This window comes from Bidens hawaiensis, unplaced genomic scaffold (genome assembly GCF_021521415.1).
Source record: "Bidens hawaiensis isolate Kalapana, Puna unplaced genomic scaffold, B.hawaiensis_p1.1 tig00009343_1, whole genome shotgun sequence".
Lineage (NCBI taxonomy): Eukaryota > Viridiplantae > Streptophyta > Magnoliopsida > Asterales > Asteraceae > Bidens > Bidens hawaiensis.
The window spans coordinates 304,712-331,676 of NW_027491689.1; the positions used below are offsets into that span (position 1 = coordinate 304,712).

General features: G+C 36.2%; 1 protein-coding gene across 2 annotated transcripts; it reads right to left on the reverse strand.

Annotated features, from left to right (window-relative positions):
* Window positions 1–1,632: 1,632 nt before the first annotated feature.
* Window positions 1,633–8,007, reverse strand: LOC143532080 (protein LONGIFOLIA 1-like). Of its 2 annotated transcripts, XM_077027231.1 has the most exons (5): window positions 7,709–8,007; window positions 4,670–4,719; window positions 3,290–4,582; window positions 3,088–3,217; window positions 1,633–2,446 (listed from the first exon to the last, which is right to left on the reverse strand). In XM_077027231.1, the coding sequence occupies exons 1-5, from the start codon at window positions 7,857–7,859 to the stop codon at window positions 1,722–1,724; spliced, it is 2,349 nt and encodes a 782-aa protein (XP_076883346.1). In that variant the 5' UTR covers window positions 7,860–8,007; the 3' UTR covers window positions 1,633–1,721. The 2 variants fall into 2 exon arrangements, with proteins under 2 accessions (XP_076883346.1, XP_076883345.1); XM_077027230.1 differs by having other exon boundaries at window positions 3,290–4,719.
* Window positions 8,008–26,965: the final 18,958 nt, after the last annotated feature.

Sequence of the window (26,965 nt, forward strand, 5' to 3'; positions counted from 1 at the left end):
GAAATATGATAATTTCAGTATTTCATAGCCTTTTGATGAATATTTACCTAAGAAGCACCACTTTCTTTTGTTTGGCTTACCAATATATACAATAGATATTACTTTGTAATTTTCATACACAATTTTGATTCTCATTTTGCGAGAGTAATAAATAAATAAACATTATTATATATAAAATTTAAGTGATTAGTATAAAAAGAATGTATGGGTAATGGGCCAGCTACATTTTGGGTCGAAGCCCAGTATACCGGCTTCATTCACCTGTGTACTCAAAGGCCTAAGCCCAAAGCTATCAATATGTTTAGCTAGAGGTGTACAAACCGGGTATTTTTAGGAACTGCAACCGAGTAGGAACCGATTTCGGGTATGGTCAATAAAAGTCAAAAACCGAGTCAGGTAAGAACCAGTTCCGGGTATAGTCAGATATTTGACCGGGTTTCTGGGTTTTTTCGGGTAGGGTTGGGCCGGTTTTGGACTTGGTAAATTAACGTGGAACCGGTTCTGGTAGGTCCAGTTCCAGGTACACGTCCGGAGAGAAACCCAATACCAATTCGTACCCACGGATCGGGTACGGGTAAGAGCCGGTTCACCAGGTACTTTGTGCACCTTTATGTTTAGCTAACGAAAATAGCGTAGGACCTTAGAATTAACTGTTTTTGCTAAATTTATATTTATCAATCTAAATTAAATTGAGCTAAATAAACTATTTTTGCTAAATTTATATTAACTATTAAATATGTTGACACTTGTAAATATTTGTGCTTCATGTTAATTGTTCATACTTCATATATTGCCATGTCTTTCTATTGTATGTTGTATACAAGGTTTTAGGTTGTAATTTTTCAATATTTTGGAGAAATTTCTTCATTTATCTAAAGTGTTGTAAATATCTTCAGTCTGTGGCATCGACTAGCGATTAGTAGAACTCGTATCGAAATTTTATATGTAAATTTTCAAACTTTTATATGTATGTGTATATACACACTAAAACACACACATACACACACATTTTATATGTAATTTTTCAAAACTGTATATGTATGTGTATACACACACACACATTTTATATGTAAATTTTCAAACTTATATATGTATGTATATATTCACACTAAAACACGCACACATTTTATATGTAAGTTTTCAAAATTATATATGTATGTGTATATACACACTAACATACACACACACACAAATACACACATTTTATACGTAAATTTTCAAACTTATATATGTATGTGTATATACACACTAACACACACGCAAATTTTATATGTAATTTTTCAAAATTATATACGTATGTGTATATACACACTAACATACACACACGCGCGCACACATTTTATATGTAATTTTTCAAAATTATATATGTATGTGTATATACACACTAACATACACACACATTTTCTATGTAACTTTTCAAACTTATATATGTATGCACACACACATCGAACCCTCGTTTGATCATCTTTTGTTGCTTAAAACATTTACATTAATCTTCATAACAAACAACAAAATGAAAAAATGGATTCTAGAGCCTAAACTATACACAAAGCTAGTTTATTCTGTATAAAATCTAATATGCAGTTAAACTTACACACAAATACATTATTTCCCTAACCAGTTATTTCATTTATGAACTCATCGACAATATATAAGACTTAACAAAAATAAACTACACTATGAATATTGATCATAGAACAACAATACTCATTACTCAACTTCTACACGACGAATAATTGCTTGCGATACCTCTCGTGTATTACCTGTGAACCATACACCTCACCATTCACAAGTTCACCGATCAAATCCTTATATATAAGACGTTCGATATCTAAAACCAACGCTGGAACCTCGTCACATTTGTGGTCCCAGTCTTTGGTTCTTTTATTTATATCGTCGGTTATGATGCTTATTACTTCATCATATGGATCATTGGTGTTACGAGTTTGGAGGTTATTAATCTCTAAGCATATATCGTCTAGAAGCATGTCCACGTTTGGTATCCCGTGTTTTCTTTTGCTGACTTGGCTAAACTTCTTGGCAAGAATATCGTTAACGGTATCAAATATCATTTTTCGTTTGGTTTTCTCGGTTTTTGAGGCGCATTCTTTCGTTTTCTCCAAAATGTGGAATAACTCAGGGTTGATCAACGTCAACGTGCTCGTTGGATGAAGGTCAAATGTTATGGTTTGTAAGTCAAGATTTTTTTGAAAACCCGAGGCTGATAATATTTCTTTGATGTATACGTGGTCTTCGTTTATGTCTTCATGTGGATTGATTGTGGAGTCTAGTAACTGAATTTGATGTACAAGTTGCTTTATGTTTTCGAGTTTTGTGTTGCTGAATACCGGACTTAACTGAGTTAACTCGGTGCTGCAGCTGCTCATCGAGTTGTAGATTCCCACTTGACTCCATTCTCGTTCGTCGAAGCATAAGTCCTCGTTGTCTGAGACGAGAAAATGTTAAAACTTGTTAGCAAGAAATTTAGGGGTGGCAAATGTGACCCGTGAGTTGAATGGGATGTATTAAAATGTATGTAATGGGTCAGAATGGGTCAAATTAAAAAAAGAAAATGACTGAAACGGGTCAAAACGGGTTGACATTTTTTGAAGTTTTTTTTATGGAATGAGAAAAACGGAGGAAACTTTTTAGTATTTTTACTTTTTTAGTTTTTGATTTATATTTCGAGTTATGATTTTTTTAATTATTTTTTTTGAATTTTTTAATGAGGGGTTTTTGAAATGGGTTGAGATTTCATAAATCATAACCCCTCATTAAAAAATAAAAATAAAAAATAATTAAAAAATCATAACTCGAAATATAAATCAAAAACTAAAAAAGTAAAAGTACTAAAAAGTTTCCTCTGTTTTTCTCGTTTCATTAAAAAAAATAACTCGAGAAATGTCAACCCGTTTTGACCCGTTTCAGTCATTTTCTTTTTTTAGTTTGACCCATTATATACAGTTTAATACAACCCATTGAACCCAATGGGTCACATTTGCCACCCCTAGCAAGAATCATCATTAATCTGGTAATGTTACTAAAAAAGATAATATTATGCGAGTAATTCTAATAAACACAATGTACCTTTAAAAGCATACGATTTATTTTTAACCGGAGACGGTGTATCTTCTGTGTAAAATGCATCAAGAACCGACACAGGGTTCGGTTGTTCAGCCATTTGTTTATATCCCATCAACCTTTCTGCATATTTGTTCTGGAAAATAAAATATACATATTAAAAACTTATGTTATACACAAAAACTAACTATTATAAGTTGTAACTAACCTTGTTCTCTTGAGTCCAATACTTGCTCGTGACTTCTTGCTCGTTATGCGAACTAACACTCGCATCGCTTTCTGATGGGAACGAAACCGTGTCACTTTGTTCACTTAAGTTTCTTACTTTAAAGCTGTTGTTATTCGTTTTCGAGTTTGGTACAGTTGACTTTGACTTCCCATTTGACTGATTCTTAATCTTTGACTTCTGAAGTCTCGGGCTTCTTGAACCGGCTGCTTTCGCTTCTGTTGGTTTAATATTTCTTGCATGTCCTCTGCCAAGGTTGACTTTCTTGACTTTTTGCATATTAGTGATAACCGTGGATTCTGCGTTGACACGTTTAACGACAGTTTTTTCAGGTTCGGTACTCTCTAACCGCATCTTTGTCCGTTGTATCGCTTCAAGTATCTGTTTAAGAGCTCTGAGATCTTTACCCGATGTTTTGAACTCGACTTCAGTCAACCTTTTCTCAATTTGACCATAAACCGACTGGCAGCCGTCACGAGCCTTCTTGTTGACCGGTTGTTTGACTTCCTGCTTCCACGGAGCCGGTTCTAGTGGAATTCTAGTCAATGCATTTGAAACCGGTTTTCTTGATAATCTTGAAACCGAAGTTGACTCGTGGGTTTGACTTTGGTCAACGCACGGTTTAATCTTCAAAGAATCACTCTTTAAGACTTCCAAGCCCATTAACCTTGCCATGACACTTGTTGGTAGCCGTTTGTTGCTTTCGGGCTCATTGGTTTGACTTTGACTTTGACTTTGGTCAACTGCATTAGTTCTGTTCCTCAAAGAACTTTGTTTGCTATCTAAAGAAAGCCTCGGGCGCTCCTTAACATTTGAAACTGATTTTAACTTATAAACTGATGCACGTTCGTCATACGAATATCTTGACATATCTTTTAACTCTTTGACTTTTTTCAAAGTCAAAGTTGAGTTTTCTTGAACCTTAGCAAGGTTTTGATCTTTTCTCTCATATTGTAATAACGGCCTAGGGGAATCGACATGTGTCATGGTGGGACCCTTTCGTCCGTTTTTTGCAACTGTTTTAACCGACACTACTCGAGGCTTTCTAGTCATTGAGTCCTTAACAACATCTCTAATATCATGGACCGACAACTCGGGTTTTTTATTTAATGTTGGAGATGATGGTTCCGAAAAGTTACTTGGACAAAATGAGGATGATTCGGTTTGTACTCGTTTACTACAATCTAACGATGAACAAGATGACGAAAACGAGTTTCTTGATGACTCAACCGATACTCTATGTTTCTCTTTTGTAACGGTATTCGGGTGTTTCTCCTGTAAGATATCAAAGTTTAAGTTATACAATATTTTTGTTAAAATGTAACTATGTAATATACTAATATGTATTAATATTTGTGTTACCTTTGGTTTCTTTGACACATTGTTGGACTCCTTTATGTTGTTACTTTGGCCTAAACAAGAATATATGAATAAGTTAGATAATGAAACCTTAAATGTGTACTTAGTCTACAATAAGGGTGGGTCTGACGGGTTGGGTCACGGGCAGAGGTGCACAAACAGGTTTAAAACTCAAAACCGGTTTGGGTTGAAACCGGTTCGGTTTGGTCAACAAAAGTCATAACCGGTTTATGATCGGTTTTGGTTCGGGTTGAAACCGGTGTCTTACCATGTTACGATCGGTTTTGGTTCGGGTTTTGACCGGTTTTGGCCGGTTTCAGTTCGGTTAACCGGTTTGGAACCGGTTTTGATGGAGAAAATTACAAATCGGTTCCAAACCGACGGTTTCAATCGGTTCCAAACCGGTTCGGTTTCGGTTCAGTTTTCGGGTCGGTTCGGTAAACCGGTTTATTTGCCCACCTCTAGTCGCGGGTCGCCCAAAACACTTTTTGTCAAAAATGTTCAATTTTGGAATGGTTTCTTCCTAGTTAGAGGTGCACAAAACCAGTTTGGGTTAAAACCGGTTCGGTTTGGTCAACAAAAGACAAAACCGGTTTATGATCGGTTTCGGTTCGGGTTGAAACCGTTTTTTGACCAGGTTATGGTCGGTTTCGGTTCTGATTTTGACCTGGTTTTGGCCGGTTTTGGTTCGGTTAACCAGTTTGGAACTGGTTTGTGAAGAAAATACAAACCGGTTCTTCTGAACCTACGGTTTCAGTCGATTCCAAACCGGTTTCTACCTAATAGATTTCAAACCGTTTCGGTTTCGATTTTCAAACCAAACCGGTTTCTACCCTAAAAATAGTTAGCAAAATGCTTACAAAAGTTATATTATTCCAGTAATAATCAATTTTTTTTAATAAATTGATTTAGGAGTTTTTATGCATTGAAGATACAATGGGACCATTTTTAAACATGTTTCCTTTTTAGCTATTTTTTTATTTAACTCGTTTGGCCGGTTAAACATAAAAAAGTAAACATGATTTAGCCATTATGCATATAGTTTATTCATGTACAATTAATCAAAAAATGATGTACAATCTTTTTGTTTCATAAGTCACAGCAGTTAAAAAAAAGAGTAAACTGTGGTTTTCGTTCATGTGGTTTGTCCAAATCTGCGGTTTAGTCTAATAGTTTCGGATTTGCAATTTTCATCCATGTGGTTTCATTTCACTTGCAATTAAACCCGAATTCATTAACCTCGTTAAGTCTTATCGTTAAACCTGTCAGCATGCCCCTCACGTGAGGGGCATTTTTGTCCTTTTTCTCCCCAGTCGTAATTCACAAGCCCCTCTCACGTGAGGGGCTGGGGTGTACTTGGAAAAAAAGTGACAAAACTGCCCCTCACGTGAAGGGTACGCTGATGGGTTTAACGACCAGACTTAACGGGGTTAATGAATTCGGGTTTAATTGCAGGTGAAATAAAGCCACATGGAGGAAAATCGCAAATTTGAAACTACTGGACTAAAACCGCAGATTTAAACAAACTACGTGGACAAAAACCATAGTTTACTCTAAAAAAAGAGTTAATGTCCATTTTCGTCCCTGTGGTTTGCTACTTTCGCCACTTCAGTCCAAAGTTTGAAATTTTGTCAATTTAGTCCTTATAGTTTTAAACATTAGCCAATTACGTCCTCTAGTCTAACGGCATCCAACTATGCCGTTAGTTTAAGGGGTATTTTTGTCTTTCTTCTATTTATGTTTAGTTAATGGCCAGTTTCGTCCCTGTGGTTTGATACTTTTGCTACTTCAGTCCAAAATTTGAAAATTTTTCAATTTTATGTTTAATTTATTCAGCTTTTTTTTCTTTTTTTTTTGTCTATAGCCTTTAAGAGCATAAGCCAAGCCCAAAACCATCAAGCATCGACCAAAACAGGTTTACGTTTACTCTGTCGATAACAATAATCATACCCCCCTCGTATTTAGTTTCTAGACATTTTCTAAACTCTCCCTCATTGTGGAATTCATTGGTAAAGTGGTCAAGGTAATTCCCTAAAACCGTACTATACCGATAAAACTAAAATCGTTTCTTTGGTTAATGCATAATAGTTACGGTTTAGAGATTAACATATTGTAGCAAACATCTTGGTCGAAATCACATCAGGAGGTCAAATATCCCTCATTTCCATGTTTGCTCAAGAAATCGATACACTAGATCGCATGTGTGTTCTTCAAATCGTGGTGTTGTTCTTGAATTCTTCATATCGACTACAATTCTAGGGTTGAATCCGACGAATTCAAAAACAATACCACGATTTGAAGAAGACACATGCGATTTAGTGCATTAATTTCTTGAGCAAACATGGAAATATGGGATATTCGACCTCCTGATGTTGATTTCGACCCAAATGTTTGCTACGATATGTTAATCTCTAAACCCTAACTATTATGCATTAATCAGAGAAACGATTTTGGTTTTTTCGATATAGTTCGGTTTTAGGGAATTACCCTGACCACTTTACCAAATTACCAATGAATTCCATCATGGACTGAAGTAGCAAAAACAAAAAAAAACAAAAAAAACTGAATAAATTAAACATAAAATTGACAAATTTCAAACTTTGGACTGAAGTAGCAAAAGTATCAAACTACAGGGACGAAACTGACCATTAACTAAATATAAATAGGAGAAAGACAATAATACCCCTAAATCTAACGGCATAGTTGGATGCCGTTAGACGTGGGGACGTAATTGGCTAATGTTTAAAACTATAAGGACTAAATTGACAAAATCTCAAACTTTGGACTGAAGTGGCGAAAGTAGCAAATCACAGGGACGAAAATGGCTATTAACTCCTAAAAAAATGACCTGATAAATGACTTATTAGTATATATTTAGAACAAATATGCATTTAAATTCTATAAACAAAGTTGCTAAACAACACTTAAAATGATTAAAACAATAGTAACTATCACATAATATAAGGCTTCAAATGTATAGCTAGCTAGTCACATTTTTTGCAAATGAATCTAAAACCAATATAAACTAGTTAAATTACACACCATGATGCAGCTTCTTGTGGCGGCTGCTTTCGCGGCGTTGACCGAGCAAAAACCGCCTATCAAAGAGCTGAAACAACCCATTCATGCAACCTAGTTGCATATGTAAGTCTTGGGTATCTTCCTTTAAGGTATGCACAACCTCAGTAGACATTTGTTTCCACTTTTGGAAACTAATGAAACAGAAAGTAAGAATATTATTTCTTGGTTATAACATATATAACATATAAGGGTTGTTATATAAATATAATCTCCAATAACAAGAATTTATGAGTACAGAGAATGTGCAGAACCAATCAACTATTAATATTATTAATAATATTATTATTATTATTATTATTATTATTATTATTATTATTATTTATTTTTCTCTCTCTTTATATCATCAAGAAATGAATGCTAGAGGTTTGGGAATAATAATATAGGGATTAGATGAAATGATTTCATGTGGGATATTAATTGGTGACAAAATATAGGATTCAAGAAAGAAGAATTGGCATTATGTATATATAGATCTCTACTGGCTTTCCACTTCCATGTGGACAAAATAATGTAAGTAGGGTCTAGAGTCTGGTATTTTCATGTGGAGATTGTCAGGTGATGCAAGTTAATACAAAAGCGTGTGTAATTTTTGGTATAATTATATTCTCCCAAATATAGATTTTTACTTAGTTTTTGTGGTAATCCAGTTTGGGTTTTTCAGTAAAGACTGAGGTTTGATTATTACTTGTGTTACTTTTTGTTAATTATGATAATTAATGATTTGAGCTACGTCTTGAAAAGTTGTCAGTTTGAATTCTGAGGCACCTGGAATACGTCTCACAATCTGTTATGCCAGAGAGTTCTGCTCTTGTGGCGACGCAACTTCTGTCAAGTGGCAGCCGATGGTACGATTTAGTGGGGGAATGTGCAAGTCAAACTCTGAAGTCAGCGTGAGCAGTGGCGAAGCTTGGACTCAAGCGCGCGCGCGGGGGGGGGGGGTGGCAAATTCAAAATGTATTAAAAAAAATCATAAACGGGGGGACGACTCAAATTTTCGGTCGAAAACGGGTAAATATACACTACGTATAAAATTTTCAGGCGAAAAACGAATATATTTACACTACTGCGAAAAAAATAGGAAGGTCTGGCGAAAACAAGTAGATTTACACTACGCATAAACTTTTTAGGCAAAAAACAAATACATTTACACTACTGCGCAAAAAAACAAGAGAGCAGGCCAGGCCACCCCTGGCCCTAATGAAACTTTATCATTGAGAACGTAGTCTGGTAATTTAAGAGGGTCTTAACTATTAGGCTTTCTTGCTAGTCATTCTTAAAGATCCTGATTTGACAAAACTACCACTCATTTACTTCATTCTTTAAAGGTTTTCCTTATGCTGGTGGGTTATAGATTAGATTAGTAATTTACTATTGTTTCTTATAACTATATCCTCCTAAAAATAGACTTCTTTACTGTTGATTTTGTGTATTTTAGGAGGGTTATTTATTTTATAAGCCTTCTTCCAAAGTATTCTTAAAGATCCCAACTTGACAAAACTACCCCTCATTTACTACTTTCATTTACTTTATTCTATTAAAGGTTTTCCTTCTTTTTTTTTGAACGACCAACTAAGTAACGATGGATACTCCGTACGCGGCCCTCATTGGCTAAAGGTAGCCCGAGCCAGCCACTAGTCCGGACGGACGAAGCCCCTAGCGGTCCACCTATTGAGGAATTCACCGGATAAAACCCGACCCCCACGCCCGCCAAATGGCACGACAACGAGGAGCCGGTAAAACCGGGTGAGATCAGGACTCGAACCCTGTCAAGACAGGGTCATCCCTCATATCTCCCATATAAATTGGTGATAGTAAGGTTTGAACCCCCTACCCCTCACTAGTAAAGTGAATGCTCTACCATTGAGCCATAACAATTTATACAAAGGTTTCCCTTCTACATGTGGGTTTGATTAAGTAATTCACTATTGTTTCCTATAAACTAAAAATATACTAAACATTACTATCTTATTGATGATAAATTTAAATAAAAATATACCTTTTATTTAATGAAGATGGATAAGATTTGTAACATTATCACCTAGAATTCTTGACAGTTTATCTAAGAAAAGGAATTAGTGTCTTTTAAGTTATGTTAATATTCATATAACACTAAATGACTGGTTCCCCACCTCCTTTACATGTCTCTTGCTTATCTTTTAGGTCATCTTTTGCTTTTATTGCTATGTCCCTTTGCTTGTCCTTCTATTTCTTTCATTTTCATGTAATTTGTCTTCTTTTTCACACAATTTGATGAACAATTATTTACTTCTTTATAATATTGCTTTAATATTAGTTTTAAGAGTTTTTTTACCAAAATGGGTTGGATGGAAAAAGTATTTACTTAATTAGGTGATTTAAAAACTATTTACCAAAATAAGTTAATTTCTCTCTCTTACACGCCATCTTAATGAATAAGTACAATTTCTATTATAATTTTTTAAATTTGTAAATAAGATATACAAAAAGTATATACTAAGGCTATGCGTAGTGGAGAGGCTACAAATTGTGGCGTTTTGCGCCGTGTGACGCCCAGTCAGCAAGAGGTGATAATTTGTTTTTGGGATATAATGGTGTAGGGGCTACAACTAGTAATATAATATATATATATATATATATATATATATATATATATATTAATACTATATATATATAACACACATCCATACATGCCGGTCCCGCCACCCCCTTCTTCCAGGCGACGAGAAGATCTCGCCCCCGCCCCTTATCGCCCAAAAATCGCCCCAGGGGCAGTGTTCTAGCCTCTTCGCGCCCAAAAATCGTCCAAATTCACGCGCACTATATATGGCTTAAAAGTAACAAACTCACAATTATGTTTTGCACCTCGTTTTTTAATACTATTCAAATATTTTATGAAAAATGTATATTATATTTTTATTTTCATTTAATTAACCAAACGATTAAAGAAAAGGTTTTATATTATTATATTTTAGTTTCTTATCTTTATTGTTTTTATTTTTGCAATACGTTTTTTTATGGTTTTATCAAGCTATTTTAATTAACCAAACGATTAAAGAAAAGGTTTTATATTATTATAAAAAATACTTATCTTGAATACAATTTCGTCACAACAAAATTTATATTGTAATGCCAAAGCAAAAAAAATGCTTGTGAAATCTATAAAATCGAATTTGATATTGGTTCCACCGATACAAGTACCAATGTTGTTCAGTTGGAATGTGCTCGGTTTACCATGGTATCGGTACACTGTCGACACTCATATAGCTCATGATACCAAAAGTAATACTCAATACTCTTGCTTAAATACGATCCGGTTTCCTATAAAAATTATACTGGAATGTCGAAAAATAAATTAACACAACTTCCTATTCAATGTTTTTTTTTTTAAATTAACAAACGTATGTCATTTTTGCGGTATTAAAATATAAGGATGCAACTAAGATTAAAAAAAACAAAGAAAACTTTAAAGATCGTTGTTCTAATTTTTAATGTTTTTTCTTCATTTTGTTCTTTTAATTTATTGTGTTTTGTTTTGATAATATCTTCAAATCAAATTTTAAACATCCCTAATATATATTTTAAAAAAAATACATGAAGTATACAGTGACAAACAATAATAACAATAATAATAATAATAAAATAAAAATATAACCAAAATACGATCATATGAAACTCGTACCTTAGCTTACATTTGCACAAAATAGTGAATTTTATTACTTTTTAATATATATTTTTATATATCATACTTAAATCAAAAAATATAATAGAAATTATTCTTATTCATTAATATTAGAAGTGAAAAAAGACAATTTTACAAGAAGAAAGGGAAAAAAACCTATTTTAGTAAATAGTTTTCAAATCACCTATTCTGGTAAATACTTTTTCCACCCAACCTATTTTGGTAAAAAAAACTCTAGTATAGAAGGTCTACTATCATTATTAGTCTTTTTGTATGGTTGTATGTTATCTGATTTATTATTTTATGTGATTTTACTAGATACGTTTGATTGTATCATAGAAAAAAAGTTGTCATTGTGACGGTGTATATTAAATTCTGTAGACAGAGCAATGTAAATAACTCTATTAGGCCACCCGTAATAGGGCGACAAAAAGGGCTACAAAGGGGCGATTTTTTGGTGACCCCCCCCCCCCCCCCCGACGATAAAGGGGGCAATGAATATTTGTCAGCAGCCAATGGTTTGAAGAATATTATTATTATTATATTCTTTTGTGTGTGGTGTGTATATATGTATATATATATATATATGTGTGTGTGTATATTATATATTATGCTATAACACCACGACACTCGTAAAACAAAAACCTATCATTTATTAATTGTGTGTCACATGTCGCAAGTCGTCTCATTTTGTAGCCCTACTACTACAGATGGCCTTATGTCGATAATCAGCATAAAGTACCTTTACAGTTCAACTTCAAGACAATAATTTAAGGTTGTCTCTAAATGTTTTAGCATAACCTTTGGATTTGATGTTATGACTCAAATGTAAGTTTTTAAATTATTTTTTTATTCTAAGTTTGTGGGAAATAAACATCAAACTTGAAGACTTTTATGAAGGTAGGGTATTGGTTTGATTATGATGGTTGGGTCATGGGTGCATGATCACGTGATCTATGGGGATAGGTCACATGAGGGCTGCTTTTTTTTACTTAGTTTCATTTAGCAGTGACCAATTATTAGTATCCATCAATATCAATCATACATCATTGCATACTCATATACTATGTTCCAAGAAATTAGTATAGGGCCATTGGCACATGATGATCTCTTAACTTGATTACTTATCATATTCTTAATACTAGATTCATATGCTTATCTAGTTTAATGTTTATGAGAGGGGTTAAGCCCCTATTGCCCATTGGTTATGCCTATGATGAGTACCCATGAATTAATAGATTGGTACCTATTTATATTTGAATATGGATAATATAACTGATTTGAAGTTTATTCTAGGTGTGAATATGTGTGAATTGATGGACATTTTTTTCTAGCAATATGGGTATGCCATGTTGAGTCTTTTGTAGATCAGAACGTTGGAATTGATTGAACCGTCTCAACCAATGAGTAAATAAAATCGGTCTAGATATTGAAAAAATACTCTTTTTTTAATTTATATATAATTTAATAAAAGAATAAATGTTTATTTCATGTATTGAAAAAAATACGCCTAATGTGTATAATATGTTAATTAAACCAATTCCGTTCTCTTTAAGTGTTTTTTATTTCACTTTTTTTTTCGTAAACTCTGTGATATATAAAAGGTAAAACGTTCTATCTTTTTAAGCATACTATTTTACTAAACTTTTGTAAAAGTAAAACCATTTGTACAATCTCGTGCTATCAAAACTAACCAAACCTATTTGGTTGGTCCTTCCGATCCAATAATCTGACTGGTCCAGCTTAGTTTCTCCAATAACTGTAGTTACCGGTTTGGCATGAAATTCCATCAAAATCTGTCTAACCAGATTCTAAGTATCCTAGGTCTAGTTTAGTAGTCAAAGACTTTAATAAGTTCAATGAGTTAATCAAGAAAACATATAATCCATCAACTTTACCATGATATTATAGACTTATCTTTTCTTTGTTAGGAAAAAGATGTGTTGGTAAGTTTAATGTTTAATTGAGATTCAAAGGAGACTAAAGATATTTTAGGTTATGTTCTAACATGTGTTAGGAGATGTTGAGTGAACACTCATGATAAAGTTTGCAAAAGTTGACTTTATGTTGATTAACAAGGTTGTTTTACTAACTTAACTTTCGTTGCTAGCCATGTGTGGGATGGCTTATACTTTTCCATTGAACCAACTTTTGGAGTTGGTCAGTATAACATTTAGTAAAATGTTAACTTTTGTAATAATTTAACGTATGCTAGTTATTTCAGGCGCACCTCACAAAGGGAAGGGAAGTAGATCATCAATTGATAAAAGAATGTGTATAAAGTTGAGTAATCAAAATCTTTCGATTAAATGATTTTCATGGCCCGTTGAATAGATGTATAAAGTTGAGTAATCAAAATCTTTTGATTAAATGATTTTTATGACCCGTTTTACACGATGTGTCTGGCCCCGTATGTATGTCCCAACTATTTTTTCTGCCAACATTTAAAAAATGTGCCAATATCATGAAAAGACACTTGAATGTTGTACATAGTTACACTCATTCAAGTTTGATTTTGAGATATTCAATAGAATTAAGAAATTTACATATAACATTATTCACTTAATTGGATTATTCACTCATGACAAGTACCATGTTAAAAATCAAGATATTACTTTCCAAAACTGTATATAAATTTTATAAAAGCTTTATCCAAGATATTGATTACTAACAATCCAAAAACACATATCTTCCAAAACGAGGTAATAAAAAATGTGAATTTGATGGTACTTGTTGCACAATCTTTTAGAGTTATAAAAAGGGGGTTTAACTTTATAAGATTGTGTGAAGAATAAAAAAAAAGGGGATGAAAACCATGTTACAATTATTAAATTAGTGTAATTTGTAGGTCAAGATTCCTCCACATACCATTTGCATCACATGAAATGAGCATAAAAGTTGCATAGATCTAGACTTGGGCATTAAGTTAGAAGCCAATAATTATATAAAAGTGGGGTTAATAACTTAATAGAGATTCAAGTCACACACTCACATGAACATGGTATGAAATAACCCTTCAACCAAGAAACATCCCTATTGGGGTTTTCATACTTTGTGCATATCTTCCTTGGAAATTTCATTGTAAAAAAATAAAAAAATAAAAAAGTCAATCTTAGTTTGTCAAAATTCAAAATTAGACAGATAATGTAGTTATCAAAAGTCATCTAATTGCACATGCCTTGTTGCCCAGATCCCAATTCACATTGAATTGTAAACAAAGGATTAAGTTTTTATTTTTTATTTCTTAAGTTTATATCTATGTGAGGGTAAAATGAGTTGTTTTTCAAAAACATTAGGCTTGTATCTTTTTGTAACAGAGGACACCAATTGATGTGATACTAGATATTAATATTATGGCCTGTTTGTTTTTCAAGATATATCCTAAAGATACAAGATTTAGCCATATATAATTAAAATTAAGGAATAGATTTATATATTTCTAAGCATGGTTGGTGTCCTTGTAAAATATCATGTCTAAAGAATTTAAAACATTATATTTAAAATTTTGTTTTCATGTTTTGTTAGGCAAATTGACTTTTTAGCCCAACTCGACCCATAACAATATATGTGTAGATATAATATAAGAGGAATGCTTTTTAATAAATAATTAATTTTTATTAAAAAAAACGGTAAAAACTACATAAACATTTATACATTTTGTTTTAAGCAATTGCTTGCTCTACTCTCTTTTTAAGATTATGTGTTATATTTCCCAATTTGGACATGAAAACCATCCACATCAACAAGTTATGTCGCCACAGCCATAACACGATACGCTTAAAATTTTGAGCATGAAACTAGTCACGGGTGCGAATGCAAGGTTTCGTGTTATTTATTATTTTATTTACTTTTTATCTAATTATTAAATTAATTATTTATTTTCACCTTACTTCCTCACCCCACAATCACATTTCACATTCTAGAAATAAGAATAAGTCAAGAACTGTGAAAATTATATAATACACAATGTATAAAATTGTTTTGTTCTATTTTTTGTTTTGGCATTTTAATTTAAATTTCTTAAACATTATTATGAAAAGTTGCACACTAAAAACCACTTGTGTTTGTTTCTAACACTATATAAAGGGAAAGACTAATGAGACAATCACAATGTTAAGAGAAAACTATTACAAATTAATCAAGTTTTTTTTACCTTAATTTTCTTTAAACTATAAGGTTGGAATTGGTAAAAGCAATTTTTAAAAATATATAGCTCAATATATTACACGAGGTACATATATGTAACTTGTCAGTTGTATATATATTTTGGTAAATTGGATTTTAAAAAATCCCATTGTTTTGTTGTCCGATAATAATCTGATCTTAGAAAATAGTTGTCACTGGTCTCACCTTTCAACTAATTGTTTTCACTAGACATCCGTTAAAAAAAGAAGCGTTAAGTTTTTTTCGAATTTCAAACTGATGCTTTAGTGCTTTTGATCAAAATGAGGATACGAGTCGATTGATGTAAAACTTACCTTGAAACAGGCTCCAAACGACGGAACGGTGCTTCAATTCGAGTGTTTAAACTTCCAATCAACAAAAATCAAGTCGTTTGGGGCACCGTTTCGAGGTAAGTTCTACAACAGTCGACTCATATCCTCCTTATGGTTAAAAGCCCTAAAGCATCATATTAAAATTCAGAAAAAACTTAACGGGGTTAAGTTTTTTTAACAAATGTTCAATGAAAACAGTAAGTGTGAAAGACGGGACTATTGACAACAATTTTTTTATTGAAATAATTATCGGCCAACTGCATAATTGTGGGATTATTAAAATCTAATTAGCTATGTATTTTTTGTTTTTTAAATGTAAAAGTTAATAAAGTATAAAAAGAATGAAAGATATATGTGTGTGTATGAATTATAGTCTGTTTCAAGACTGTACATTGGCAATTGTGTTAGACAGCTTCTGTATGTCTAGAATGTAGTATGGTCCAAAGGAAGAAGAAAATGATAGTGGTAAAGGAGCCATAGGACCAACTGGACCATCTTTCTGCAATACAACTTGCAATTATTTATTTTCTTTTGCATCATTGTGATATATTTTTTTCATAAATGTTTAGACACGTTTTATAGAGTTATAAGAATTTTGAAACTAATATCTTTCATCTCTCTCTCTCTCTGTTTAAGCTTTTATAATATCGTCCTTTAAATACAACATCTAATATAACAATTTTATTTAGTGTGATTTAGTAAAATATGTGTATATATAATCGACACTAGAAGTTATGAAATTAAACTTTGCAAATTAAAACCTCACCAAGTTTTAACCAACATAACCTTTTTAGATATCTTTTAGTTTTAATGGAGGTACGTGGTTAGTGACATGAAAGATCTTAAAACGACAAGTTCTTAAGATGAATTAGACATTGTACTCAAAGTGACGTATTTAAAATAAAATTGCTTTGAACATTTGAGTGAAAGTTAACATTAGTGGGTGTGAATAAACCTTGAGTGATTTATAAATAACGAATGAAATAGATTGATATACTCATTGTGACGTGTTTAACTACAATCAAATGTCGTTGAGAGTTGAACGATTTATCTAGTTTTACAAAATATTTAGCCCTAGTTGTCTTTAAGCTAGATTATAGGTATATATTAGACCATTTAAATTACATTTTTAAAGCGGTTAATGCAAGTTAAAAGTTCCTTTAATACATTTTAAATGACTTATGAGGGTTTTAAGTATATTAGATGCTAGTTCAAAATACATTTTTACAGTGTTTTTTTAATTAGAGGTATCTGTCATAAATCATTTTACGAATAAAGTTGATTTGGATAAAAAGAAATTGTACTTAGGTTTCATGGGTCCACTCAAATTATACAATAGGCCAATTGGTCCACCACTTGTCATGATCACAACTAAACCAACTTGGCGTCCCAATTGCAAAGTGTCGTTGCCACAACTTCCACCACCAGTCCAACACCACCATCATGTCACCACTCCCTTGCTGCGACTATCACCCCAACACCACACTTTGCCGTCACCACCACCAACATCATCATTTCCGCAACATCCATCACTTTCACTTGTAGCCGCTAGCGCTCATACAAAATTACATAAGTTGAGCTCATTTAGACATATTTTTTTCTTTCTAAGATAACTCATTTACCTACGTCCATTTTAGTCAAAATATATTTGTTTTGATATAAAGGTAAAATGATAACTTTACTCACTTTGCTCAAACCAGTTGCTCTCCTTAATTCGCTTGTTTTTTCAAACTTCAGTCGACTACACGTAAAATATATGAAATGGAATAACATATGATAAAAAAAAAACATCATAAAGAAATAACAATTTTCAAGTAACTGTCTTTTTAGTTATTTGGTATATATTTTCATCACGTTTATGCATTTAGCATTTGCTTGGTCAATATAAATAAAATAAATATTATTTATGCCCTATTATTAATAAATATAATTTATGATGGACAAATCATAAAATGGGGCATAGATAAGTTGTACAATTTATTATATAAAATTGTATCATGTGAAATTGTTAAGTCTCAATCCCATATGTCCCCAACATATTATTAATATTTACTTACCGCGTAAAGGTACAAATCATAAAGTGCCCAACAATAAACAACTTATGTGTAACAAGGTACAAACAATAAAACGACATGACTATAAATTTAGATCATATATGTCGAATGAAATAATTGTGTTGTGTACAAGTCTAACATGTAAACCTAAATTGTGGAAATAAGTGGCTAATGTTAACTTACACATGTGCATATTTAAAAATTGGCTTTTAATTCGTTACTTGTTTTATTTGTGAGCATATACAATGGTCTATACTGTGTGGTAATGGTTATGTGTTTAATTAATTTATTTTTCATTTTTTAATTGAAAGACTTGTAATTTGGGTTTTTAAATAATTCGTTGGCTGAAAATTATTAAACGAGCAGCACTTGACTCGGTAGTGTGGTCCGGGCTAATCTCAAGGATGGACGGAGTTGTGGGCTAAGTTATCTATCCTAAAATAAGTTTCTTTCTCGTTTTGTTTATTTATTAAAATTGTATTGTCTGCTGGTTTATTATTATTGTTTTTCTTTTTTTTTTGTTTCATAAAGAAAGAGTCGCGCATACATTTGAGCAACACCGATTGTGTCCTAGGTCTTGGATTTGATTACCCGTTTCATTTGTTTAAACATAATAAAATGAGTCATGTACAAAGGTTGACAGTGAAACCAGTATATAAAATTACTAAACACACCAATATGCAAATGTATATAAAATAAATTACCTTTTAACAACAATATTTGATGTGCATTTCTTTTTTATATTTCAGGTTCTAATACCCAACCAATTTTAGTTATCACAAAGAACACGTTTAAAAAAATCAATATAAATTAGGGATATTAGATTTTAACAATCTCACCTAAATATTGTTGGTTGATAATAATCATAGTTGAGTTTATCACTACTGGTGGTCTCAAATTTAGAAAAGTTTGCGTTGTCCCCTGTTAAAAAGAATTTAACGACGTTATATTTTTTTTCCGAATTTCAAACTAATATTTTAACGTTTTAGGACTTTTAATCGGAAGGATGATATAAGTCGATTGATATAAAACTTATCTTGACACGGTGCTTCAAAATGCTTCAATTAAAGTGTTATTAGACATATCAACCTAATAACAACCTGATTAGTTAAACATGTTAATGTTAGATCAGAAATTCACATGGTTAAAAGTTTATTTGACAGATGTAAAAAGTAAAAAAAACTAATTGTGTAGTCTTGTGAATGCATTACATGTTTAAGGTCAATATCATTGGGCCTTGAAAGTAACTTAAGTTGCACAAGAAGAAGTAAAAGGCTTATAGATTCCAAAGTGAAGTAGTCAATTATGGGGACCATTACATAATAATAATAACAATAGTAATGGGAAGTTGCATGGAGATAACGTAGACGCGTTACAAAGATATATACAAGAACATCAAATAATTGAACTTAAATAATAAATATAATTGAAACAATTGAAAAAATCAATGGTTTGGTTATGATTACTGACATATGATCAAATATATTTTATTTTTAATATAAAACAGTGAGAACCAATTTGATGTTATCATTGAGTTTATTTTTATAGGTGTTTGCTGTTATTTTTTGTTCGTATTTGCTAATTTTCGATTACGAGACTTATAAGTATTTGCTCATTTATATTTTCTTGTTATTATTAGATTTTTTTCTTTTGTTGTTTAAAGTATTTGCTATTATTTGTTGTTATTATTTTGTTCTTAATTTTGATTCTTTTGTTGTAATTTTTACGGTTTTTCTTTCTTATTATAAAGCGTTGTTTATGTAGATTGGTATTGTAGTTGGTATTGTTTTTTACGTTCTCATTTTTTTTTATAAATTAGTATTATTTCCTACGTTCTCACGTTACTATTAAAATGTACATGAACCTTCCCCTATGATTATACGTATAAAAATAGTTGTCAGAAAACACAATGCTAAAAACCCTCTCTATTATTTTAAATCTCAAAAACACTCTAAAAATGCTTCCGAATGGCTTTTGGAAACGGACTATCTTTAGTTGGTATTAGATATTCGTCAAGCAACACCGTTGTGCAAGTTTTACCTACAACAAGGCACCCAAATGTTTGGTGTAATTTTGATTTATGTGAAATGGCACGTGGCACGGAAAAAGCTCGATGCAAGACTGGTGGAACACTTTTTAAAGTCGAAGTTAAACCTAAACCTGACTTCGAAAAAAAAACATTTAGAAACATATTATATGAGTAATAAAGCGTCTTATATGAGTAGTAAATAGTAAAGGGTCAAAAGAACATCGTTATTGTTAGAAGACAAAAGAATACTACAAATAAACGACTTGGTGACTTTGTGTGTATGTTGTCTACGTCCTAAACTGTTCTCATAGCACGTATGTTTCATAATTGTGGCTTATTGGGGGTACATGAGATGTGAATGAACGACACGAGTAGGCTTCATGAAATAAAGAAAGGACATATGAATCGAGTACATATTATCGGTCTAGTTTGGCATGTAGCTTATGTGTTGGTTCCAGTTGGTCCTAACAAGTTTGATTAAGATCTTGCGACATGCAAGATGAGATGTTGCACTGACAATGACTTAGTATTGAAAATATCATCAATGAATTAAATATTTATTAAGTAATTTGCGTTCAAACTTTACGACATTTATGTACGAATAAGAGTTCAAAACAATTGTTGTGTATATTATTGAGTCGGAAAACCCGAGATTGTTCTATCGAACATGGTGTTAATGATTGATGTCAAGTTATATGTATTAAGCACGTACAGTTCGTATTTTCAAGTTTCCAAATCAATTTAAACTTGCATTAAAAAACTTGGTCAAGTAACGAATCAAACGCAACTTTAGCCCCATTACTTAAAAGATTATTGTTTGTGACCCTTTTATTCGAAGCTACAAAGTTTTATAGTTTGTTCTTAACATTAGTCCATCTAAGCCTGGCAAAACGGGCTGGGCATGTGAAGAAACACTAAGTGACCCCGGGCAGATTACTGATAATCTGGGGGTTAAGTAGATGTTTCCCACGAGGGTTAGGTCCGGCAAAGATGGTTGTTCTTCTGATGACCTGCAAAACAGACACTGTGAGCTCGTCACTGAAAAGGGGGGGTTCCTCCTTGTGACCACCCTCCGGCGTGAGAATCAGACTAGATTGCTCTGAATATGTGTATATATTGAGAGAGATTGCTAGAGAAGATGAGATACCAGATAATCATACCGTTCCAAGGTGTTGGAGTATTTATAGCCGAAGGTAGGTTTCCAAGCAGGTACAGCCAGCTGTATAATATTCCTTTTCTACCAACTGTGGGCTATGCACGTGCCATGCTGGTAGTTGGTGGGTAAGCAGCGGCTGATAGTGACATAGCCGGCTGTGTACTATTCCTTTTCCACCAACTGCAGGCTATGTACGTGCCACGACAAGGGTTGGTGAGTAGGCAGCGGCTGATAGTGACATTTTGTACTAGAGCGTGCTCCTCGTACTGTTGTCGGTGAGCTGTCACCCTGTAATTGGTTCATCGGCTGCTTTGGTCAGATCTTGTCTATTTTGTCCATACCTTGGCAGGTATAGTACAAAAGATCTTCCAGAAGCGTACGGACTGGCTCATTTGGGCGGGAGTATTCCCGCCTTGCTCATTCCTTCAGGTGACACTGAATTATTGAGAGTTAGTGCCTTGTGCGTGTAGCCTTGCTATTAGTGCGGGTAGCCTTCCCTGATGGCTTGTATCCGCAACTGCGGGAACAGGCGGGGTACTTCACCATTGGGAGGCTTTTCCTGCGGGAACAGCTGGCGTACTGCGCGTAAGGTCTTCATCTCTGAGCATGGTTGGTCTTGCGGAACCAGTTGGTCCTTGCGCAGACGTCCCTCTTCAAGGTGAGTCTTGCGGGTCCAACTGGGCTCTGCTGGGACCTACCTCTTCAAGTCCCCCCAGTCCAATGTTCTTCTCATGAATTGTTAATAAGTGAGGTGAACTTTTGGACTTAAGCAAGGGGTTTTGAAAAGGGTTTTTAGTTTTAAGGTTTTCCGTGGGGATTCTTCCCGCGGTTTTCCTAATGTCACGCAGAATTTCCCACTTTTCTGCTTGATCTTTGGGTATGATGCGGGTAGGTGTGTAACCTCCTCGCAAGTCAGGAGCGTTGAGTTTCAGTTGTATATGTTCTCCACGAGGTTTTGGTAGTTTGACATAGTGATCAATTATGTTTAAACAACCAATTCCATCTTGGAGCATCAAACAATCTAGTTCTCAATGTTCCCGCTATGCGGGGATGTTATATCCCTTTCCACAAGCATGGCCCAGAAGATCCTTCTTGGTTTCAATTCCCTGCGAGTGCTAAGTATGTGAAGGGTTTCGCCTTGACACTGTACCCGCACTCGTCTTATAGTTACTTTACTTCCAAGGTATTCTTGGCTTCAATTCCCTGCGGGTGCTAAGTATGTGAAGGGTTTTGCCTTGACACTGTACCCGCACCCGTCTTATAGTTACTTGGTTGCCAAGGTAAGGGGGTGTATTCCCTCTTATTTTTGAATCTTTTTGAAATTCGATGAGTTGGTGAAAGGATAAGAACAGCCCAAACTGTTGAAGGGACGTTAGCGTCGTCCGACGGTTACTTCTGACAGTTTCAGGACGTGCAGGAAGTTATGGTGACGTGACGGTATATGGTCATTCCAGACGTTTTTTAGGCGCGTGGGCGCGAGTTTTCGGGCGCGTGGGCGCGAATTTTACGGCACGCGTCCTTTCAACAGCTGTTGCCAGCTTGCTCTTTCCACGTGTCATAGTTTCATTGTACCTGCGCTCTCTCTCTCCTCCGCATTAAATTCATCGCATTCATTGCGATGAGTATATAAAGGGGGGAGAGGGTGCATCTTAATCCACACCTTCACTTCACTCTTCTTCTAAACGATTTCCGGCGAATACTCTAACTTTTGTCGAGCATTCTCCTGAAATCGTTCCTTCTTTGCATCTAAAACATGTCTACTCATGATCTTGAGGCTACCGCCGAGGAGTCTGACGTGTATGCCGAGAACCCATCGTCCACTTCTGATAAGGACGATAAGAGTACTGCTGGCGAGTGCCAGTGTGCTCTTCCCCTCGACCTCTATCAGTACATCGTCAAGAAGTTCATGCTCGAACCTTTCGAGCCTGAGTTTCCTGCGTCTCATCAGACGGTGTACGATGCCCCCAAAGGCAAAATAGGGGTATATGCTGCATTCTTCGTCTATGGGAATCTCAGGTTCCCATTGACGAAATTTGTATACCGTGTTTTGGAGAGACACGGTGTGCACCTAACGGAGGTACACCCAATGGCGATCGCCAAGATCCACCATTTTGAATGGGTGTGCCTCATTCTGGGTGTGGAGCCCCATGTCGACCGCCTGATGACCTTCTACTCCTGGAGGTGCATCCAAGGCTGGTACACCTTGGTCACCCGGATCAAAGGTTTGAAGATTTGTGCTACCGAGCGCAGTTTTCGGTCTTGGAAGCGGGAGTTCTTCTACATCTCTGCCCGTGTCGTCCCTAATGCGATGACATTCAAGAACGGGAGAGCACTCCCCAGCCTTCACGCCTCCAACTACCAGGAGGCGGAATTGTTTGCCAAGATATCCCGGATCCAGACTCCGGTTTACCGCTTCGCGGAGTCTGGGATGGTGATGCTCGGTATGAGCCGGGTGTGGAAAGATGCCGGGGCGGAAGCGCCACAGATTCCCATCGTCCTCGAATACGGTTTGAACTCTATCCCTTACGGTATGCTTCATATTATTTGCTAATTTAGGGTTTTTGTTCTAACCAGTTCTCTTTTTATTTTCAGAGGGAAACAACTTGCAGTCTCTTCTGCAGCCGCGGGAGAGCGGTGGTCCCGCTCGGTTGGGTACTCGTGCTCTTGACGAGAACGAGTTGCCCATCCTTGAGCAGACGGCGGATCTGTTTGTGGAGGCCTACCCGCCAGGCCACGAGATACTGAGCGCCACGCGGCCAGGTAAAAGATTATTTAACCCTCGCCCTCTCAATGTTGAAACCTCTGCTGGAATTCCTCTAATTTTGTCATCTTCTGATGAGGAATCCGCAGATGGTCCTTTCTTCGCGAGGAAGAAGAAGACTGCTGGCGGGAAGGGCAAGGCGAAGGTTGCCTCCACTGCCGATCAGGGGAACCGGTCTGAGTCGGAGACCGAAAGTGAAGAGGCGGCGGGGAACCCTGGTGGTGGTGAGACCACTGCTTCGGAGGTTGAGACAGCTGTCACCTCCGGGCAGCCCAGTACAACGACGGTGACCGGCGTGAAGAGGCCGGCTCCATCGGGTTCGTCCCCGCCTGTTCGCACCTTCAAGCTCAAGAGGACTCGTAAGTATAAACTTCATTTACTTTAACTTCATATCTTTCCGCCATTATATTTAAATATGTTGTCTTCATGCAGGCGTGGATGCAACCGCATTCCAGAGTGGAACGGGAATGAGCAGCTCTGGACCCACGACGGTAGGTTTGGTCAACCTACCCGAGGCGATGACCCAGGCGGCTACGCTTGTTTGCAGTATTGGTTCAGTTGCTCATCCCGTTGAGGCAACTGTTCCAACTGTAACATCATCCCCGCCGGCTGTCAGTGCCATCTTCACGGAATCCTTCACTGAGCCGGCGGTGGTTTCTTCTGCGGGTTCTTCCGCGGCGACTACCACGGTTGTGAGTTCACCTCTGGTGAGTTCACCTCCGTTGGTTTCTACCGCGGCGGCCTCCACCATGCCTCCTCCGGCACCGGCGACCGCGGCCGGTCCTTCAGGTATGTTCGAGGTTGGGGCGTCTAGCCAATCTTTGCCTCCTTCCCGTCTCCTTGACCTTTTGGATGGATATCTTTAGGTTCAGGTGATGGGTTTGGTGGCTATCGGCCTATTGTCGACCCTACAGGTTCGTGGAGTTATCTTGGCCTTATATCCCTTTCATCATTTTCTCTTAACTGTTTTTTGTTTTATTGCAGTTCGTGATTCCAACGAGGTGTACCCTCCTCGGTGGAGTATCCGCCGGGGAACGACCCTCCGGACTGCTGCGGATTGCGTCGAATGGGGGCGCCACGCCGCCCTAAGCGGTGCGTTGGGGGAAGCCATGGCCAGCTACCAGGAGGGTAGGCTGTCCAACGAGCTCCGAATCCTCCTTGCCCGGATGCAGCCGCGCGTCGAGCTACTTTGTCGTGAAAACAACAAGTTAAAGACGGCGCGTAGCCTGGAAGTGGCTCAGGCGCGGGCTATCCGGGAGGAGAATAAGAGGCTTGCCGCTGTTGCTGCGGAAAAGGAGAAGGCCTTCAAGGCCCTCGAGGTTGAAGTTCAGGCCCGGATCGAGGCCCGTTCCAAGGCTGCCCAAGCTGTTAACGAACAGCTTCGGCTGGCTAAGGAAACTGCACGGAACGCAACTGAGAGGGCCACCAAGGCTGAAGCTGTTGCCGAGCCTCTACGCACCGAGAATGAGGAGCTTAAAGCCAAATTAGAGAGGCTCCAACAGGCTCATGATGCCTTGGCCATGGAAGACGCCAAGAAGCTCCAAGAGATCCTGGACCAGAGGGGCAAGCTTGACCACACTGAGCGTAAGCTGAAGGGCGTCGAAGAGGCTGCAGATAAAGATGTGTTGCTTGCCAACCTTACTAAGAACGAAGCCGAACGCGCCCGTGATGAAGCTCAAGCTGCCCTCCAGGAGGCTCTGGTTACCAAGGAATGGCTTCTTCGAGAAGCATTGTCTCAGGTATGCGCAGTTTCATAATTTCTTTACGCTTTTCCTTTGAAGAGTTTTTGATATACTTTTTTGTAGGTTGTGCATCGGGTTCTTACGAACACATCATATGACGATGCCATGAGCGCAGCCCTCAACGCTTCCCATGAGAATGGGGAAAAGGCTGACTTCTTGCTTGGTCTAGGGTTTGTTGAGAAGGGCATCCCGCCTTCCAACTTCCCTCTATATGATGTGGATACTGAAGCTGCTTATGACCAAGCAGTGAACCAGTACGCTGCCTTCCCGCATCCGGTGGTGGAGAAGGTGAAGGAGATTACTGCTGCTGATGATGGGCTAGCTATCCTCAAGGCTTTCCTTGAACCGCCACACTCTACTGATGGTGCGGGTTCAAGTGGGAGTGGTCCTGAAGCTTGATCCTTTAGATCCCTTCCCACTGTTAGAACAGATTTTTATTTTTGTATAGATTTATATTCTTGTACGCGGGTATGTGCCCAGCTATTCTTGTAATACTTGAATTTTTATAGAATATAAATCTTTTGTTAATGCCTTGCCTTGTAAACCTTATATGTTTTGCTCATGCATATTCTAGTTTAACTTGGCAATTTCCTAAGTACTTTGGATAAGTTAACCTTTCAACGTGGCAGATAATAGGTTAAAGTTCTGCTTCCTCTTTCGTGATTGTGCGGGTAAGACCGTCACTTCACTTAGTAGGATGGCTAAACTTTACCTCTATCTGACCTGCGTGGAGGTTTTCCTCATCTTTTCCTTAGAAATTTTCTAAGTGTTTTGAATAAGTTAACCTTTCGACGCGCGGTTGTTAATAGGTTAATGTTTAGTTTCCTCTATCATGATTGTGCGGGTAGGACCGTCACTTTCATTTAGTGGGATGACCAAACTTCACCTATAACTGACCTGCGTGAAGGTTTTCCTTATCTTTTCCTTAGAAATTTTTACCGTTTTTTGTGTTTATGCGGGTTTTGCCGCCTTCCACACGCAACGACTTACTTCTTCCCATATTTATGCGGTGAATGCCGGCATATCAGTGTGGGAAGTTCATAAGTATAAAGGTAAGGCTATCAACACAATGTGAAAGGAGAATCATTTCCATTAGAAGTGGCTCTAGGCCTTTTCTTTACAAGTTTGGAATTGATCTACATGTAACATTTGCGTAATTGAGCTCCATTCCATGTTCTTGGGATGGGGGTGCCATCGAGCCTTTCGAGCCGGTATGCGCCCTTTCCCAAAACTTCTTTAATAATGTATGGCCCTTCCCAGACCGGGGCTAGCTTTCCTAGGCGCTCTTGGTTCGAAGCCTCGTTGTTACGCAGTATGTAGTC